This window comes from Triturus cristatus, chromosome 11 (assembly GCF_964204655.1).
Source record: "Triturus cristatus chromosome 11, aTriCri1.1, whole genome shotgun sequence".
Taxonomy (NCBI): domain Eukaryota; kingdom Metazoa; phylum Chordata; class Amphibia; order Caudata; family Salamandridae; genus Triturus; species Triturus cristatus.
The window spans coordinates 184483182-184503415 of record NC_140594.1 but is presented as its reverse complement, the minus strand read 5'-3'; the positions used below and the strand labels follow the sequence as shown (position 1 = coordinate 184503415).

Sequence of the window (20234 nt, the reverse complement as noted above, 5' to 3'; positions counted from 1 at the left end):
AGTGAGCCCCCAGTGATCTGAGCGTAACATTTAGATTGGGACATCTCAACATACAGTCTCTTGAGCTCTATCTTCGACGGGAAGGGATTCCCAACTGGATCTAGCCAAAGTTCTCCTAGGTTCATAGCCATAAGGACAGCTCTGATTTTATAGAGCCCAAGGATTTGGCGGGACTTATCCACCCCTATAAGATGTTTAAGAGCCAAGGCATAAGGTGCTAACTCTGTGGTGGTCCACAAGCGTCTCCAATAAGCCAGTGGTCTAAACCCTGCTATCTCTTCAAATGATACACTCCCCAGATCCTGCAGCAATGGTTTTAGGGGTGTAGATTGAGGTAGACCAGTTAGGGATCGCAAAAACTTATTTTGGGCAAGTAGCAGGGGTTGCAGATTTTCAAAACCCCAAAGTTCGGCACCATAGAGTATTGACGCTTGAACCTTCCCATGATACATCTTCATTACTGGAGCTATAGGTTTAGTTAAAGAGGATCTGTGTTCTTTTAGGAGTGCTCCCGCTAATTGGTTATGTTTAATTACCGAGAGATCCAACTGATGGTTCCAATTAAGTCTCCGTCCCAGAGTCACCCCTAAATATGCAAAATGGTCTGTTTGTTCAATAGGGGCATTATTCATTCTGAGTGATATACTAATTTTTTTCCTCTTATGTAGGACCATACATTTTGTCTTCCCAACATTAACCTCCAACTCATTAGCACTACAAAAAAGTTGGAAGCGATCCAGAGCACGTTGTAGGCCCTTTTTAGTTTTGGACAATAAAAGAGTATCGTCCGCAAACATTAAAATCGGTAAAGAAACTCAGTAGATCAAAGCAAATGGTATCTTTTTCTGTGTTCGCACACGTCCTCCGGTGATACTTGACTTCCCACGCTGCACCCACATCATACTGCACCACAAGAAGATTCACTGGCTCCCCATTCACAAGCGTAGCCAATTCAAACTTCTCACGCACACATACAAAGCCCTATACAACACAGGACCAGAACATTTGAACTGCCTCATTCACATTCACCAACCCACAAGACACCTACGCTCTGACTCACAATCATTTGCTTACATTTCCCATATCCGCAAAAGCAAAGCTGGAGATCGCTAATTCTTCTACATCGCACCCAAGACATGGAACGGCCTCCCTCAACACATCAGAGCCGCCTACTTTCTTCTGGAGTTCTGCAAGAAGCTGAAAACCTGGCTCTTTGTGTAAGAACCTTGAAGACCACACACCTGCCTGGATCCTCTTGGGTGATTAGTGCGCTATACTAATCAGTTCGAGGCATGTGGGCTGCTGAATTCATATCTGTGCATAGATCGCCGCCTAGTGTTGGGTCCGGATGATTGCACATTGTTGTCCTGGAAGAGTCTTCGAAGTATCACGAGATAGGTGACTCCTCCCCCTGGACCACAGTGCGCATGGGCATCCTCTCCATCCTTAGATTGTTTTTTTCCGCCATTGGGTTCGGATGTGCTTATCTTAGCTCAAGTTAGGAAAATTCAGTTTAAGGCCAAAAGGCCTTTAGTTATCGTCGGTACTGTTCCCGTTCGGTATCGACTAGTTTCTTTAGTGCTTTAGCACCTTCTTCCAGCTTTTCGGATCCGCTTGGTCCGAACATCGAACTTCGATCGACGATGGAATCGAGGACTCCATTCAAAAGGTGTCCTTTATGCCACACGAAATACCCACACATCGACGTCCACCCGGTATGCAACAAATGTCTCTCACCGGATCACGATGAGTCGAAATGTATGGCCTGTGCCCGATTCCGCTCGAAGAAGACTCTCCGGAATAGACGGGCAGCGCGATTGGAGGCGCAGCAATCGGCGCCTGCCCCGGCCAACATCTTTAGCACCGAAGACGATGACGCCGAGAGCGTGGAAGACGTATACTCCAGCCCCGCTTCCGAACACGACTCCCGATCGGAAGACGGCGATGAGGTGATCTTTCAGAGAGAAGTCGTCGTCGAAGAGGTTGGAGACTACGATGAGGCCTTTGGAGCCGAGGAAGATAGCTCCAGCGGGGAGCTAGGCCAACCCGTCGATACGGAGGCCGCAAAAATACGTCGTCATGAGGCTCAGGTCGAGGGATCGCCTTCGGGCCTTACCCAAGATCAATCTAACGGTTCTTCAGCCCCGCCTTCAGGCCCGGCCTCGAACATTTCGCAAGAGCCATTATTATCGAAGGCGACTGGATTCCCTTCAGCGAAACCGAAACCATCCATCGCACCAGTTCCATCGAAACCGAAAGTGAAACTGGTTGTGATCGGCTCGAAGCCCTCCACTCCTTCGACGCCGGCAAAGGTCATCGGCTCCGACCGCGCAAAAAGGGATTTCGGTGCCGAGCTCACCGCAGCGGATACGGGTGCCGAGCCAAAGAAGAAGGCCCTCGGTCCCCACAAGGCGCCTCGGCCTCTGGCACCGAAGACATCGGCCCCAACCACCAAAGTCAAGGTGGCCACCCCGTCTGCGTCGACGTCTAAGACGGCGGCGCCTGCCAAGTCATCGACTCCAACGAGCATCGATACCTCCCTTCGGATCGATGACCCCATGACTGCAAAGAAGTCGGGTGCCGCTTCGAAACCTACCTCCAAGGTGCCGACCGGTTCCAAAGAGCCATCTGCGTTCACCGTGCAACAGGCCTCGGCATCGTTGCAACGCATCAAAGAACGGGCAGCCCTCCACTCTGTCGGGTCCCGACACGCACAAGGCTTCAAAAGCACCTTCGGCGCCGGCCAACATCACGTTTGGGTTGCCGCCGCCCACGGCGCCGAAACTGTTCGAGATTCGGACACGTGTCCGCCAGACACAGTCCCCATCCACGGGACAAACAGATTTCGAGCCTTCACAGCCACAATTTATCGACGCCAACACTGGTAGGTTGATGCTCCGCAAGCGGAAAATCACGCCAGAGAGGGAATTTCCTCTCAAACACAAATTGCCGGCAGGGTCAGAGCCAGTGCTTCATGAACACTTTCAACCCTTCCATCAGGATCCACCGCCCTTTTCTCCTACGCCTTCAGAGGCAGACGCAGTAGAGGACTATGTAGGGGATGATACCACCTACCCTGGGGATATCGATCCTGATGATCACCTGCAAGACCCAGATCAGGCATGGGATGACCCCACAGACCAGGGTACCGCACCAGATACCCATGACACGCAGCTTTATAACATAAAGACATCTCCCATAGAGGACACTGCTGCCTTTAATGCCCTCATAGAACGGGCTGCTGCCAATCATGGAGTAGAACTCCATTCTGACACTGGCGAAGAAGACTTCTTGGTGGACACTTTCGCCTCTTCCGAAAGAACTGTCAAAACTCTGCCCATGTTAAAAGGAGTTCTCAAACCTGCAAAAGACCTTTTTAAAGAAACAACCAGGGCACGGGTGCTAAACCCCAGGATTGAAAAAAAATACAAGCCTGCACCCGGAGACCCTATGTACATTAGGGGCCAGTTACCTTTGGACTCCATGGTGGTTGCTAATGCTCGCAAAAGAGCCCACTCACAAACAGGTGATGCTCCTCCCCCAGACAAGGAGTCCAAAGTGCTGGAGACATCAGGCAAACGGATTGCAGCGCAAGCAGCAAACATCTGGCGCATTGCCAACACACAGGCACTCCTGGCCCGTTATGATAGGTCCCACTACGACACACTAGAATCACTACTCCAACATTTGCCAGATGAATATAAAGAGGCAGCGGAGCTTCTTATCAGAGAGGGACAACTCCTTACCAATGCATCCATCAAGTGCGCACTGGATGCAGCCGACACAGCGGCGAGGGCAATCAACACAAGCGTCATGTTGAGAAGGCATGCATGGTTGAGAATCTCAGGCTTCAAGCCGGAGATTCAGAACAATATCTTAAATCAACCGGTCAACCCAGACTATTTATTTGGCCCTGAAGTTGACACTACCCTCGAGAAAATTAAAAAAGACCCTGACACTGCGAAATCAATGGGGGCTCTGCAGACGCAGCAGTTTCGTAGTGGCTCCTTTCGTCGCCCAGGGAATAGAGGAGCACCTAGAGGTCAGGGGTTACAGCAGCAGTACACTAAAGGGGGAACACAAAGTACCTATGATAAAACCAACAGAGGTGGATATCGTGGCTCCAGCACCAAGGGCAGAGGACATGGTTACGGCAACACCAGGTCCTCCCCCAAAAACAAACAGTGACGCCCTCTCCCTGTCCCCCGACCAAATAACACCTGTCGGGGGGAGACTCCAACGGTTCCTGTCAGCGTGGAAAACCATCACCACAGACAGGTGGGTCAGGGACATTATCCAGCACGGTTACTGTCTCGAATTAACGTCCACTCCACCCAACATACCGCCAAAGCACCGTCCTATGTCCGTAGAGCACTTGGCATTATTTCAGCAGGAAGTGCTAAGTATGCTGCAAAAAGGTGCAATAGAGGTCGTGCCCGTCAACCAGCAGGGGACAGGGGTGTACTCTCTGTACTTCTTAATCCCAAAAAAGGACGGGTCGCTCAGACCTATACTAGACCCGAGACCCCTCTACCAATACATTCTCTCAGAGCATTTCCATATGCTCACCCTTCAGCAGGTTCTCCCGCTACTCAGTCAGGGAGACTTCCTAGCCACACTGGACCTAAAAGATGCGTATTTCCACATACCCATACACCCATCACACAGGAAATATCTCAGGTTCACTATTCAGGGACATCACTATCAATTCAAAGTTCTCCCCTTCGGAGTAACAACAGCACCCAGGGTCTTTACCAAGTGCCTAGCAACAGTGGCTGCACATTTACGGAGGCAACACATTCACGTCTTCCCTTACCTGGACGACTGGCTTGTTCAGGCAAAGTCAGCCCAGCAATGTGCCAGCCACATGTCCCTCACCATTCACCTTCTTCACAGTCTGGGATTCTCACTAAATTACCCAAAATCACATCTCCAACCCGCACACGTACGACAGTACCTGGGCGCGACCATAAATACTCTGGCAGCCACAGCTCAGCCAAATTTAGTGAGGATCAACAGCATGCAACTGCTGATCTCAAAGTTCAAACCTCAACACTCCCTTCCTGCGCGAGTGTTCATGCAGTTGATAGGCATGATGGCCTCCTGCATTTTCATAGTCCCGCACGCGAGACTACATATGCGCCCACTTCAGGAGTGCTTGGCACGTCAATGGAATCAGGCTCACGGGCAATTAAAAGACCTAGTGTTGGTGAGCGGTCAGGCATACAACTCTCTGCATTGGTGGAATCTACAAAACCTTTGCAAGGGCCGACCGTTCCAAGAGCCTGTTCCACAAATAATACTGACAGCGGACACCTCTCTCCAGAGTTGGGGAGCTCATGTACTCACTTGCACAGTGCAGGGACTATGGACAACGCAACAAAAGAAGATGCACATCAACGTTCTGGAACTGATGGCAATCTTCCTAGCCATGAAGGCATTCAAAGTACACTTGTGCAACAAAGTCTTGTTGATCCGGACGGACAACATGACTGCCATGTACTACATAACAGAAGCAGGGAGGAACACACTCTCCACAGTTGTCTCATCTGGCTCAGAGAATGTGGAAGTGGGCCATTCAGAGGAACATATTCCTCATGGCGGAACACCTCCCGGGCAAAGACAACCAGATGGCGGATCTGCTCAGCAGACACAGCCACCAGATGCACGAGTGGGAGCTACATCCGTCAGTTCTCCAACCGTACTTCCAACAGTGGGGTCATCCGGAGATGGACCTATTCGCCACAAACGAAAACGCAAAATGCCAAAGCTTTGCCGCCAGGTTCCCACATCCACAGTCAGAGGGCAATGCGATATGGATGAACTGGTCCGGCAGATTTGCGTACGCTTTTCCCCCAGCGCCATTAATACCGCTGGTGGCACGCAAACTGCGACAACACTCACTAACACTCATCCTAGTTGCTCCCACATGGGCGCGCCAACCATGGTACACCACCTTTCTAGAACTTTCCGTGGTGCCGCATCAAAGGCTGCGGATCAAACCCGCACTTTTAACGCAGAATCATGGCAAAATTCAGCACCCAGATCCGCAACAGCTGAACCTGGCAATCTGGCTCCTGAAGTCTTAGAGTTTGGCTACCTAAACCTGCCACCTGACTGTATGGAGATCATCAAGGAGGCCAGGAGACCCACTACCAGAGCTTGCTATGCGGCTAAATGGAAGAGGTTTGTCATTTACTGCAACAACAATGACATTAACCCGCTGGACGCATCCATTCAAAACATCATCTGTTACCTCCTACACCTATACCGATGCAATCTGGCATACAACTCAATACGTATCCATTTAACCACGATAGCAGCCTGTCTCCAAAACAGGCAGCACCTCTCTTTATTCAGAGTGCCTGCCATCAAAGCCTTCTCGGAGGGACTCAAACGAGTAATCCCCCCAAGACACCCACCGGCACCGGTGTAGAACCTCAATTTGGTCCTTACCAGATTAATGGGTCCACCCTTTGAACCTCTCCATTCATGTGAGATTCAATTCCTCACCTGGAAAGTAGCTTTCCTAGTAGCAATCACTTTTTTTTAAGAGTTAGTGAACTCCAGACACTAACCATTCAAGAGCCATTCATACAGGTTCACGCAAACAGGGTTGTACTACGTACCAACCCCAAATTCATGCCCAAAGTGATATCGCAGTTCCACATGAATCAAACTATTGAACTGCCTGTTTTCTTTCAAAATCCACAGAATGTCTTTAAAGAGGCATGGCACACTGGAGTACCAGGCACAGCCGGGTCTGGGGGGTATGGGTCATGGACGGAACAGAATAGTAGTCGTGCATAGATCTGCTGCTTTGACTGGATGGACAGTGCGATGGGTGGGGGAGTGGGGTGGGGGGTGGTGTTATGTTTTTTTAAGGGAGGGGACTGCTTTGGTTCTGCATGTCTCTTTTGTAGTCTGTATACGATACTTCATGAGAAAAATGTCAAAGCTGGTATGTTGTGTTTTGATATGGTTGAAGTCTCTGGGTCACAGAGCTTCGCTGGATGTGTCTTTGACGAATAAACTTCGTTTACAAAAAAAAAAAATCCACAGAATGTCGCAGAGAGAATGCTCCATACACTAGATGTAAAGAGGGCCCTCATGCACTATATAGACAGAACTAAGGACTTTAGGAAAACAAAACAACTTTTCGTTGCCTTTTCTCCACAACACAAGGGCAACGCCATTTCCAAAGCAGGTATAGCCAGATGGATCGTTAAATGTATTCAAATTTGCTATCAAAAAGCTAAACGCACATTAACGATTCCCCCACGAGCCCACTCAACACGAAAGTTAGGGGCGTCCATGGCTTTCCTGGGAAACATCCCTTTACAGGAAATATGTAGAGCAGCCACATGGTACACTATACATACATTTACCAAACACTACTGTGTAGATGTACACTCAAAACAGCAGGCAGCTGTAGGACGGGCTGTTCTCAAAACTCTTTTTCAGACTGCTGCAGCTGGCACGGGTAGCCGCCGCTAATGGAGGTACTGCTATATATTCTATGCACAGATATGAATTCAGCAGCCCACATGCCTCGAACTGAATATGCTACTTACCAGTATGCATCTGTTCTTGGCATGTAGGGCTGCTGACATTCATATCGCCCACCCTCCTCCCCGGCGCCTGTAGCGGCTGCAGCACTCAGAATTACTGTATAGCATGGTCATCACTTACTGTATCTACTCCATCACTGCCACAATGGTGAAAAACAATCTAAGGATGGAGAGGATGCCCATGCGCACTGTGGTCCAGGGGAGGAGTCACCTATCTCGTGATACTTCGAAGACTCTTCCAGGACAACAATGTGCAATCATCCGGACCCAACACTAGGCGGCGATCTATGCACAGATATGAATGTCAGCAGCCCTACATGCCAAGAACAGATGCATACTGGTAAGTAGCATATTCAATATAACACTGCAAAGTGGTACCCCGCGTGAGTGAATGGGCCTATGACTAAGGCAGAAAATGGCTTAAAATACACCATTTCAACATCCATATTTTTTAAATCTAAATTACATTGATTCTTTGAATGGTGTATTTGCAGTATTTTAGACTGTGTGTAGGTGGCTCCCTACTAACTTACGAACCCCAGACATTTTTTAAATCTAGACACCCGGGGGAGTCTATGGTAGTGTGCTATGTCAATCCTTTTTTCAGTCAATAACCTCGAAGATTTGTGTGGACACAAAACCCCAAATTTTAAATGTACCCCAATATTTAGATCACCTCAAAATTTACCTCTGTTGGTTCCATTCTAGCACTCTTGATCTTGCGATAAAGAAAACCACCCTCCCAAAAATGAGTTCCAACAAACATTTAGCAGAGTATAAATAATTGGGACCAATCAATAACGGGGTACTAGATTAGGAAAAAGTTAGAGGTTTATTGCAAAATCTCAAAATGCAGACAGTACAGAATAATAGTTAAATGCCATAAAGACATAAATGCAGAGTACCTAATCAGAATAATTCTAAGTCCCCAATCAACAGCAAAATCGTAACGGGAACAGATAGTCTATAGTAGAATAGAGAAGTCTTCTAAAAAATCAATTGGACGGAGTCCCTGGCAGAAATGAAATTCTCTGCCTAACCCCCAGAACCTGGGGTTTTTATACACCGATCTGGTAGAGACTTCTGGCTGCAGGTTACTTACCTAAGAATATTCCGGTCAGTCTCTTTTGCTCTGCGAATTCTGTGGGGAGAGAAGGCATGCAGGGGGACATTGACTGAGAGGGGTAATGTGCCGGGGCAAGATGAACAGTACATGAAAACGGCAACCATATTAACCAAAATGGAAACTTTATATAAATGTGACACAAGTATATCACTATAATAAAAATAACTTCTATGTCTAATTAAAAACATTTTAAGTGCAATGTTATTAATCAATATTTGCAGCTAGAATCCATCCTAAAATCATTAGTATTCAAAATTGTGCATAAGAAACAACTCCAACGTGCAAAATCTGTAGAGGCCTTTCAGCTCTTCCAAAGTGGTGTCTTATTTGTCTCTGCTCCTGAGCTGCCACAACTAAAGGTCCTGTGAGTTTGATGTTCAGCCTCCATTCACGGAGGTCTTATGTCCTATAGTGCATTGCCAAGCTGTATCTCTGCTTTAGCTTTCTCCCTGTAATCTATGTAGCAATTCCGGTTCATGGCAAACATTTTGTTCATCAAACTAAGCCCTGTTCGGGTACTCTTTACCCTGCTTACCGACACTGCCAGCAGTCTTCCACACCTCTTGGCTTTTCTTGGTTATATCCGCTTGAGACCACGGCTCGAATTGGGCCACTGCCCACTTTTGCCGGCCCAAATATGGTTTGATGTCAGAAAGTTCCTGAGGAGGCTCAGTCATCGTGTACCCCAGATTGTGGAACACATAGCACAAAACTGGAAACGGCTCGAAATAGGATATCTTTTGACTGTCCGTAACCCATTAAGAGAAATGAAACTTTACCAAGCCAATAAAAACATTTTGAACACAGGGTATTTAGATAGCAATATTTTGCATTTTAAAAAGACAGTACAATTTCTAATGCTGTGACCTGTGACATTAAGGAACAGTCTTGCTGGTCTCAATGGTACCTTGGAGGCTGCATCATATTTCTACTTGTATCCTGTGAGAATGTTCTAGATTTGCCAGATTTATACGTTTTAGAGCCACCTGCTGCGTACATGGATGCAATACCAGTGGTTGGACAGATATTTTTCTGGGTTCTGACAAAAATATATAATTTGCTGCCGTCGACAGTGGTTCGTAATAAGACTTCTTTGAAGTTGGCTAGACCTCCACAATGCTTCACACATTGGCTGTTTCACATTCGTTTTTTCTGACATCAGCCTTGCAAATTCCCACCACAGCTAAATGAAATTAAGGGCAAACTGTCTGCTTATTCACTAAGTTAACAAAAGTCCTAGAATAGTATGGGGAAAGTTTAAAAAAAAAAAAAAAAAAAAAGAATTGTTCAAACATTATGAAACCGCGTTGCAATATTGTAATTTTGCTTTCCAGCACATTCCCAGCACCTGCTGCTCTGAAGGTGAAGCGGACAACCGTTTTATTAAACATCACTGCCTTATGATTTGAGCCATGTCCCACTACATGAATATTGATTCATGCCCTCTGTGCTGATGTCATCTGGAAATGGCAGAACATACTAGTTACAAAACAGTGAACTACTGTGAATGAATACAGTACAGTGAGCTCGCAGAAGATACCTTGAATGATTGCAACATTACAGACCCCATGTTGGAATATATATATATATATATATATATATATATATATATATATATATATATATATATATATATATATATATATATATATATATATATATATATATAATTTTTTTTTTTTTTTTTTAACAGTGAGAAGGTCAGTAGAAAGTGACATAACTTTGCTTGACTGTGTATAGCAGAAATAATAAACCGATGAGACATCCATTTTGAACAAGATGGCGTCAAGACCTAACTGACGCCTAGTTAGCATATACCAGGAAAAGGCACTTTAACAAGTCTCAGCATAATAAATAAATAATAGCATCAAATAATTGTGTAAATGTAAATTTGAGTGTAATTCTATATTCTGCACTGTTTTTGTACACAATTTTTTGTGTACCAAAACTCCCACAAATATATATTTTTTGTAGTATTTAAATAAGATAAGCTTTCATATGTTAAGATTATTTCTTGATGCTTTACAAAGGACCACAACATACTGCCTCTTTCTAGAAGATACTTGATAATGAGACTTTTAGAAAGGAAGGGAGCCTTTCTACCCCAGGTAGAATGGCCTTTCCAGCATGGCTTGTGAACACAGTATGAGTAAGGAGATACCACTAAAGGTTAAGTACCTTTATGTCACGTTCCAAGGAAAAGCAAAGGTGTTACTTCCATTAACTACTGTACATCATGTCATACCGCTTCACAGAGACAAGGTTGTGTTATGTGCAGACACCCACAGATCATACAGAATACTCTATTAAAAAGTTCTGTTGGTATTCCTTAAAGATTCACACAATAATTATGAAAATACTTTGCTTGTATTCAGTTTCAGAAGTACAGTCTTGTTTTTAGTAAAATGTGGGCAAATTGCACTTTTAGGAAAGCGTAAGGGGGTGGCTGTTAACACATCTGGTCTGGTCAGCTACATTTACCCCAGCATAAGTATGTATGTGTTGCAAAACACCTATTTTAAAATAACAGAGTATTTTCGCACCACTCCACAACGAACTACGTTTACTTCTGTGGGATGGGGCGCATCCAAGAATAGCATTGCAAACGCTGCAACGGAACCCATACAATGGGGGCTTGGCTTTACCTGACATTAGAGCCCGCTACAGAGCGGCCCATCTCATTGTAGTAAATGAATGGAACCAAGTCGCAAGAGACCTACCCACATATGTATTAGAAAGACTCCAGTTCTGGGACCACACACAACTACACTATATTTATGGAGGCAGGGGTGTTAGTCGACTCTTGCCGGCCACCCAGTGGGTGCTGGAAGCATGGAAAAGTGCTGAGAAGCAAATGAAGTGGGGCATGAAACCTACGAGAGACCCCATTATGGGAAGGAACGAGATTATCCGAGATTGGAAAGCTGAGAGGCTTTAGACTGTGGGATTTGATAGGGATCTCCAAACTGGGAAATGTCATAGAGAAAGGCACTGTGGCGCCCTTCAGCAAACTTCAAGCTACATATCAATTACATCACACCCTAACCTATGCCTATCTTAGATTGCAAGATGCCTGGTGTACGGAGGGGCTGGATGCCACAACACTGCCGGAATATTCCCCCTTAGAGGGCAGACTTTTGCAGGAGGAGATTCCTACCAAGGCTATCTCGCTGACATACAGAACACTGATTAACAATATTCCGAACAAACTAGGTCCGCTTAGAGCTAAATGGGAGCTCACCACAGGCTCAATGGAAGACATTGACTGGGAAGCCGCCCTAATGCATCCATGGAAGTGGCAATAAAACAAAGACTACGCCTTATCCAATACAAATCCTACACAGGACTTACTTTGACTGAGCGAGACTACAAAACATGGGAAGAGCAGACAACCCGGAATGTCTTAGATGCCACACACAACACGGCACATGTATACACACCCTGTGGGAGTGCAGCATGATTAAAATATACTGGACCAAGATACTGAGGGAGCTTAACATACTGGAAGCACAAATTGAGTTAGAAGCCGGGTATGTCCTATTAGGAATCCCTACAGAGGTAGACCTACCGCGTAACAAGCTCACGTTAGCCAATCTGGGTCTAGTAGTAGCCAAGAGCGATGTAGCTCGATACTGGGGTGTCCACCAACTCCCTACACTTAAGGAATGGAGAGCTTGTTTGGATCTATATATGGTGGCAAAAAAAATTACATATAAAGCAAGGTGAAGCCCGCAAAAATTCCGAAGGATTTGGACTCCATGGATAGAATACTATGGCTTGGAAATGAGAGATGAGGAAGAGGGACTGGATTTGATAACTGGGAGATTGGGAAGAGTGTCTGGAAAATAGTTGTCCCTGACCTATTGTTGATAGTCGTAGATAAATCATGTATGACCCCACTGTAAATGTATGAAGATTGATTCTAGCCTTATGCTTTCTTTCTAGGAAATCAACGCTGTACTTTCTGCCCTAAATCAATTGATAATGTCTTGCATCCAGTATGTATCGTGTATCCACAGTTTCTTTGTATGTTTGAAACAAAAATGAGAAAAAAAAGTTTTGAAAAAAAGTATGTATGTATGTGGCATTTAGATTGTGTAACCCTAACCATAAAGAAGCAGAGCGCTGCTCTAGGTCAAAGGCAAAGACGCGGTAACATGTGATTGGATGGATAGCTGGTTTGTAGACTGTTAATGCATTGTTCTATAGTATAGTAAAGAACGGAGTCTGGAACTCTTTCGTTAAATAGAGAAGCTTTTGGATAGTGTGCAGTCATAATGGATATGGGACTTTTGTTCTGGATCCTAGGTGCATATATTTGAGAAAGCTGTTTTTTTGTTTGTTTTATGCACTTTTTCTCCAGTCTGCTGTTGTCCTGGCTGTGGGTGTGTTGAGAGCTCGGCAGCTTCTCTCAGCCAGGTAGGTAGAGGTGCCGGTAGGGATGCCTTTGAAGATGATGCAGCTGGTTTTAAACACGGTACTGAACCACAAGGTGGTCTGTGAATTCCATCAGGGTTGTGGGTCATGTGGTCCCATTTTCAGTCATATATAGCTCTTTTATAAATGTACAGTAAAAGATTTACAACATGAGTACTAAGAACTACTGCTGCTTGCTTGAAAGATCTTCCTGAGAAATGCATTTGTAGAGCAGCTACCTGGAGGTCTTCTCGTACATTCGCATGGTACTACTGAATTTCTGTAGACATGGGGAGGGGGGAAGCAAGGTCGTACAAGCAGCCTCAAGAATGTTTTAGACTGCAATAGCCTCTACTCTAACCCACCACCTAAATAAATGTGCTGCTTTATAATTGTTGTGGAAAATTCTATTTCCAAAACACTAACATGTAACAGTACTTTTGCTGTTGGAGTGGGTCACCTGCCTCTGCAGAAGGTAAATCCAGAAATGAAGACTTCGACAAATGATTAGAGAAAGCCACAAAGTAAATATCGTGGTTATGTGTGGTACATTGCTGAACTCTGGTCAATAGCCTAAAATGTAATTACACACATGCACTTCTCTCCAGTCACAGACAGTGAAATTCTGTCAGCCACTAGGTGACAGACTATGCACAGAATAGAGTGTCAATCTTTAACAATTGAAGCCTCAAAACTAACTCGGGGGTTTGGTTTCTTTGTAAAATGTTAAATTCATATGCAACCCACAAATTCTCCTTAAGAGTTTGGATGTTGCAAATAAAAGTAGATGCACACTACGAATTGGGAACGAAATCCCAAGGGAGATCTAGTAGATCCAAGCCCATCCATTTTTTTAGTTTTTGTGAGAAAGTCCACTTTCGCCTAAGCACGGGATAGGAGGATAGGAAAGGTGTATCAAATACCAAGCTGCATAGCAGCTTTTTGTAGTAATACATGGCACCATTTATGTATTGATGAACCATTCAGTTCATGTGGTGAAGCTGTAACACTGGAAGTAAAAGACTTGACTGGTCTCGACAAGCGGTTCAAGGGTTATTGACTGTAAGTGGTATGTTGGTACCTTAAAATCCAGCATGTGTGGCATATGCAGCCTATTTCTCGAGGGTTTATGTTATCACATTTCTAATTGTTTCGAGGTCTCCTCAAATTAGACTTCAGTTGACTTTACCTGGAATTACTGGCAAATGTTTCCCTCCTTAGCTTAGACACCCTCTTGGCGGATTCAGGTCTTTTCACTGTTCTCTTCCTTGAGTAAACTATCTATTAAGTTTATCTTAAAGCCATTTGCTACTGCCATCCCCTTTGTTAAACTCATCTAGCAGTGTCTAGCACCTTTAAAAAAACATCAAAATATAAATAAATTAGTATAAATGAGTTTATCGTCCTTAAAATAGGAGTTAATTTAGAACTGGAAAAAAGGCCAATGAGAAGCATACAAAGACTTGATAAAGACAAACATGAACATTTTAAGTAGTGCGTATTAGACATTTTAAAAACAAAATGAGTGTCTTGAGAAAAGTCTTTGTTGTTTTGTATCAATTAAAGATGTATTCTTAATTATCTCAATGTCTTCCCCCCCCCCCCCCCCCCCCCCCTACCAGCCACCTGTTTTGACTGGTTTTCAGGATTATGTCACCAGTATGCAGACGCTACTTGTCAATGTTATCGACCATATGAATGGACTTGAAATAAGTCTGGCTGCACTGAAACTTGAAGAGCTGTCCTTGGGAGGTGATTTACTTTCAGAGGTACGCTGAATCTCCTGGCCCATCCCTTCATTTTGGAGAAAATGTTTTTGCAGGAGTTGTCAATGCATTTGTGCTTTATCTTCTGTGACGCTGTCTTTTTGTTCTAGTCCCCATAGTTACATAGGCAGGAAGATGAGTTTACTAAATTTAAGCAAAGTTGATTACGAATGTATTGCTTTTAGTTTCTGCTTACCATAACAATAGTCTAACGTTTTTGAGCCCATAATGTTTCTGATAGCGAATAGTTTGGACAGCTTCGCTTGGTTTTGTTAGTCACTATTTAGTAAACCTATAGCTCCTGAGCACAGGAAGCTTGTAAAAGCAGACATTTAAATCATTGGTCTCCTTTTGGCCTTCAAACTGATATTAAAATGCTGCAGGCATTTCATATAGGTATGGTATACTGACCTAACAAACATAAAGCAATATGGGTTTTTTTTTGTTTTTTTTTAAATGTCCGCATGCTTCTTGCCCTTACACCTGTAGGGGGGTTAAGATAAAATCCTTGCGTAACTAATAGGTCTTACTTTTATGAGCAAATTTGTAGATTAAGGCATCCTGTATAATCATGGGGTCTTTAAATGTCAAATGGTTTTGTTTTGGTTGCCTTGTGAGTGTGTCTGTATGTGCGTTTTTCTGTGTGTGAATATATATATAATATAAAATATGGTTTCTATATGTCTGTAGCATATGTGGCTGAAGATAAATATGCTCTGAACTTGCCCCCGGTGCAGCGCTCGATCCGCTGACAGTGGGAAGTCTGGGGAGGTGCTCAAAACAGAGAAGAGCTCTGTGTGGGCTGAAAGTGCTTTTTAAAATTAGCTAAACACAATTATAACAATTTTAAAAAAGCGAGTGAACAAGCCTCCGGCTTCCGCCTCAGAGGTAAACAATCCTATCAATCAGGAGTTTGTTAAAGCGCGACTACTCACCCATAAGGTTCTCAAGGCGCGGGGGGTGGGGGTAGCAGGTTCCAGTCCATCAAGGGGGAGGGGGGTTGTCGAAGTCAGGTTTTGAGGTTCCTTGCGAAGATGGGGAGCGATGTTGTCTGTATGAGGTGGAGCAGAAGGACGTTCCTGGCTCTGGCTGTGAGGAAGGAGAAGGAGCTACCTCCCGATCTGGTCTTTATGGTGCGGGGGACCACGACGTAGGAGAGCTGGGTGTGGAATTTGAGTCGGCTTTTCAGGTTTGCTTGTCCGGTGTCGTGGAGGGCCTTGTGGGTGAGCATCTTGAAGGTGACTCTAGCTTCGATGGAGACCTCCTGTGAAAACCTCTGTGTAAAGAAAATACTCTGGTACCTGACTGGAAGATGATGGGCTTACCACAAGATGCAGAGACAAGCTACATCGGAGATGCCACACATTTGCGGAGCTAAACGCATGCCAGGGTGAAAGGGAAGCCAGACCCTCTGACATCCCAGCAGGCCAAGTAAGAGACAGCCTGGAGTCCATTATCTCAGAGAGGTCCGACCAGAGGATGAATAACCGTTTCTAAGGCCTGTGTTAAAACACATGCTAGCCTGTGGCTGTAGAGCAAGTCAACTCCACATGCCCCAACAGTGCTGCCACTAGGTCAGACTTGAGTCCTAAAACGTCCTTCAACATAGGCAGAGCACCACAAGCCCAGAGTCGAGCCTGAAACTGCAAAAACCTTCAGGTTTGCTTCCTTTGACCAGCATGCTTCAAACTCAAGATGCTGGGTCAATGCTAGCGAAAATCCCATATAAAGCCTCTGAACCACGTAATGCTTGAATACCACCTCTGCCGTAAGGCCACAAAAAGCTGATGTCTGAGCCAAAATAGACCCCAAAAGCTCCTCCGCCACGGACATCGAGACTTGCCTAGAAGGTAACCTCGACGCGGAAGTTGTGAGCCACATGGGGTTGTGATCTTCTAGAAGTTCTTGAAGGTCCTGAAATGAGAACCAAAAGCAACCGATTATCTACCAGGAGCAAGACCAGATATTTGCCAAACCATTCCAGGGCTCATCTGGATCCTGAAAAAGCAGTGTTTCACCTTTGAAGAATTATTTCTCAACCCACCCCCAAAATGGATAGGGACTAAGCCACATGCCCAACACCGTTCATACACTTACCTACAACAACACCACCACTACTATTCCCACACTCGGCTCCCTCTTTACCACAGATTCATATCTAGCCGCCCATATTCTGCGCAGGACCCCTATGAGAGGCTCTTCAAGCCCTTGGAGGGAGATGACAATGGTTTGCTATGGTTGAGCGAAGGGTAGCTGAGGTCCTGGACCTCAGCCTGCCCTCAGTGGCAGTCAAGACTAACATCTTGACAGAGGTGCTTCAGCTGGGAGTGACACCCCTCAGAACCTCTTCTCCCATTTAATGAAGCCCTTACTGATGTCCTGCTTGGAACTTGGTCCAAGCCCAGCACAGGGTCTCCTGTGAACAGGACGATTGCCTGCCTCCACTGCCCCACTCCAGGGGGCCCCAATTTCCTCCTCATCACCCTACCCCGGACAGCTTGGTGTGGTCCAAGCCTCTACTTCTTGTGTAAATCCTGGTGCATTCCTTACCGCCCACCGGATAGTGAATACAAGAGATTGGATACCTCAGGCAAGAAAATGTTTTCTTCCACCAACCTGGCACTGTGGTCCGTGAACATTGCGTGCCTTTTGGGCTGTTACTCTTGTGCTCTATAGAATCCGGTTGTGCAGGTGCTGCCCTGGCCATAATTTTCCAAGCTGTTGCTGACGGGAGATATACAGCTACATTCACGATCATATGTGGACTGGATCCTACTGTCTTGCAAAGGCAGAGCAGTTTATGGCCTTAGGACGCCACGCTGGCTGGCTTTTCAATGGGATGTCCAAGCATCTCTTAAGGACATTTCATTTGGCTCCCATCTGTTCGAAGACCAGGCCCATTCAGTGCTGGAGTGCTTAAAGGACCGCAGAGCTCCGGCCATGTCCTAGAGTCTTTCCGTGGGCCCTCGCCAACCCCATTCTGCCTTTCGCTCCTTTCATGGCCACAGAAGGGGCTACCAGCCGCGACTCTAACCGATTAGCCACCATGGTGCACAAACTTCCCAGCCTTTGCGTGGTCGAGATTACGGTACCCACAGTCCTCGTGAGTCAGTCAACCAGAAATCGGGCCAGTACACCACCCACCCAGCAGCCGCAGCCTCTAAACCCCTTTAGTTTTTTTTACAACATCATCTTTATTGGCATTTTTGAAACCGTACATTACATTAGCATCAGTATCCTATAAACCACTTTAGTTTGCCCTTTTTCCATCACGGGTGCCCAGTAGGAGGCAGGATACTCCATCACCTGCCCCACTGGAGGTCTATAACATCAGGCCAATGGGTTCTTAAAATTGTATAAAGGGGCTACTCCTTCCACTTCATGACTACCCCTCCACCCATGCCACCTGCTTGCAGTAGGCGGACGGAGGACCATCTTACCTTGCTCCTACTATCTTTCTGCTATCTCATCCTTTCTGCAGTTGTCTGACCAGCCATCCCTTTTCAAGTCCCCTATCGTACATAAGTTATTGAAAGGTTCACAACATATTTCCTTTGCCCTTCATCATGCCTCAGTGGGACCATAATCTATTCCTTGCATTCCTGATGTGCACTCCCTTTGAACCCTAGCACAACTGTCCTCTCTGGTTCCTTACCATCAAGACCTCCTTCCTGGGGGCAATAACATCTGCCCGGAAGTTCAGTGAGCTTCAGGCTTTGCCATCCAAGACTCCATACCTGAACACCTACCCAGACAAGCTGGTTCTTCACACTAGAGCTTCCTTTCTGCCGAAAGTGGTTACTCCTGTTCATGTAGGCCAGTCCATCACCCTGCTAACTTTTTACGCTCCTCGACATCCCTCTGAGGAAGATGAGCTACTTCACCAAATGGACCTAAAAAGAGCCTTGTTGTTATACCTTGACCTCCTGCAAGAGTTACGGGTGGACGACCAACTCTTTGTGGGGGGTATGTCGGCGTGAAGAAAGAAAACGCTGCGCAGAAACAGACCATCTCCCAGTGGATTGTGCTCGGTGTTAAAATCTGCTACGTATTGGCCAAGAAGCAACCCCCTGAGGCATTGCATGCTCATTCCACCAGAACCACGGCTGTAACCAATGTGTTAGTATACGGAGTCCCGGTCCTGAACATCTGCCAAGCAACAACATGGGCCTCTCTTCATATGTTCACAAAACACTACTGCTTGGGCAGTCAAGTTTGTTGGGACGGGCACTTTTTTGCAGACCCACCTCCGGGGAGGTATTGCTTGAGTATCTAATCTAAGGTAATCTCTATCTGATGAACAGGTTACTTTGGTAAAGCCTTATCTGGTAGACTCAAAATAGCCGCAGATTCCTTATCGACCCACCTATCCTCTCCGCTCTGCGAAATGTTTTCTTGGGACAGGGCTTTCCCCTTTCAAAGCCCTAGTTTTCCACACCAGTGGTCAGTGTTCTTTGTGGCTCTGTGCTCCTGGCGTGGAAACTTGCGAAAGAAATTGACGTCAACGTGCTGGGGTGGTGCCTATATAGGCATCACGCATGTCATTTCTGGCGCAGAAGACCCCAACTACGCCATGCGAAGCCGAACGACATCACCTACAGGCGCGCAAGGATACTGCTCACAAAAAATCCAGTCTGATGCCTGGGGATAATTCTAAGGTAAGGGTTCTGCAGCTAGATGGTCTCTACCAGATAAGGTGTTACCGAAGGTAAGTAACTTCTTCATCAATGCCAGCATCCTCCTCTGCAGGCATTCTTGGCTAGGGTGTCTGGGTTTAGACCTGATGTCCAGCAGCACCTATTGAATGTTCCTTTTGATGAAAAGCATTTGTGAACAACAAACCTTCACGAAAACTGCTTAAATGTCCTTATTGCCCAATATACTACCAACATGTCCTCGTCTATGGTGAAATGCTGAATTTCTGCTCTCTTCAATGCCCTCGAAGCAAAGGCTATGGTGACCTCATTACCATCCTGCTTTTGCTTCAAGACAGCACCCAGACCTTTATCATTATGACCGGTTCGGGTCAGTCACCAGTCTTGGACTTCTTTCATTCTGGCCAGCTGGCCCACCTCTGGTGGCCAATAGTTCCTCCTTATTGGTCCTATTCTGCTTGCCCTCCAACCGCCTGTGTCTTTGCTTAACTTGTAAGGCCTCCCTCGAGCCTCCCTACTGGATTTGCTACTACGGCAGCCATCTACATGCCCGGAGAGCTGCCTTCGCCCGGAGTTTCGACCCAGGTCAGGATAAATGACTGTACCGATCACTGTGATCCACTAGGTGACACCCATTTCCATGCTGGATTCCATACTTGGTGGGCCTAATCCCTGGTGGTAGGGTTTGCCCCGTTAATGG

The 20234-nt window shown here is 45.9% G+C and overlaps 1 protein-coding gene across 1 annotated transcript in view; it reads left to right on the top strand.

Annotated features, from left to right (window-relative positions):
* Nucleotides 1–20234, top strand: part of NAA25 (N-alpha-acetyltransferase 25, NatB auxiliary subunit) — a 792299-nt gene that overhangs the window by 663792 nt on the left and 108273 nt on the right. The window contains exon 23 of the mRNA XM_085636118.1: nt 14736–14882. Within this exon, the coding sequence (XP_085492244.1) occupies nt 14736–14882 (147 nt within the window). The remainder of the gene's footprint in view (nt 1–14735; nt 14883–20234) is intronic.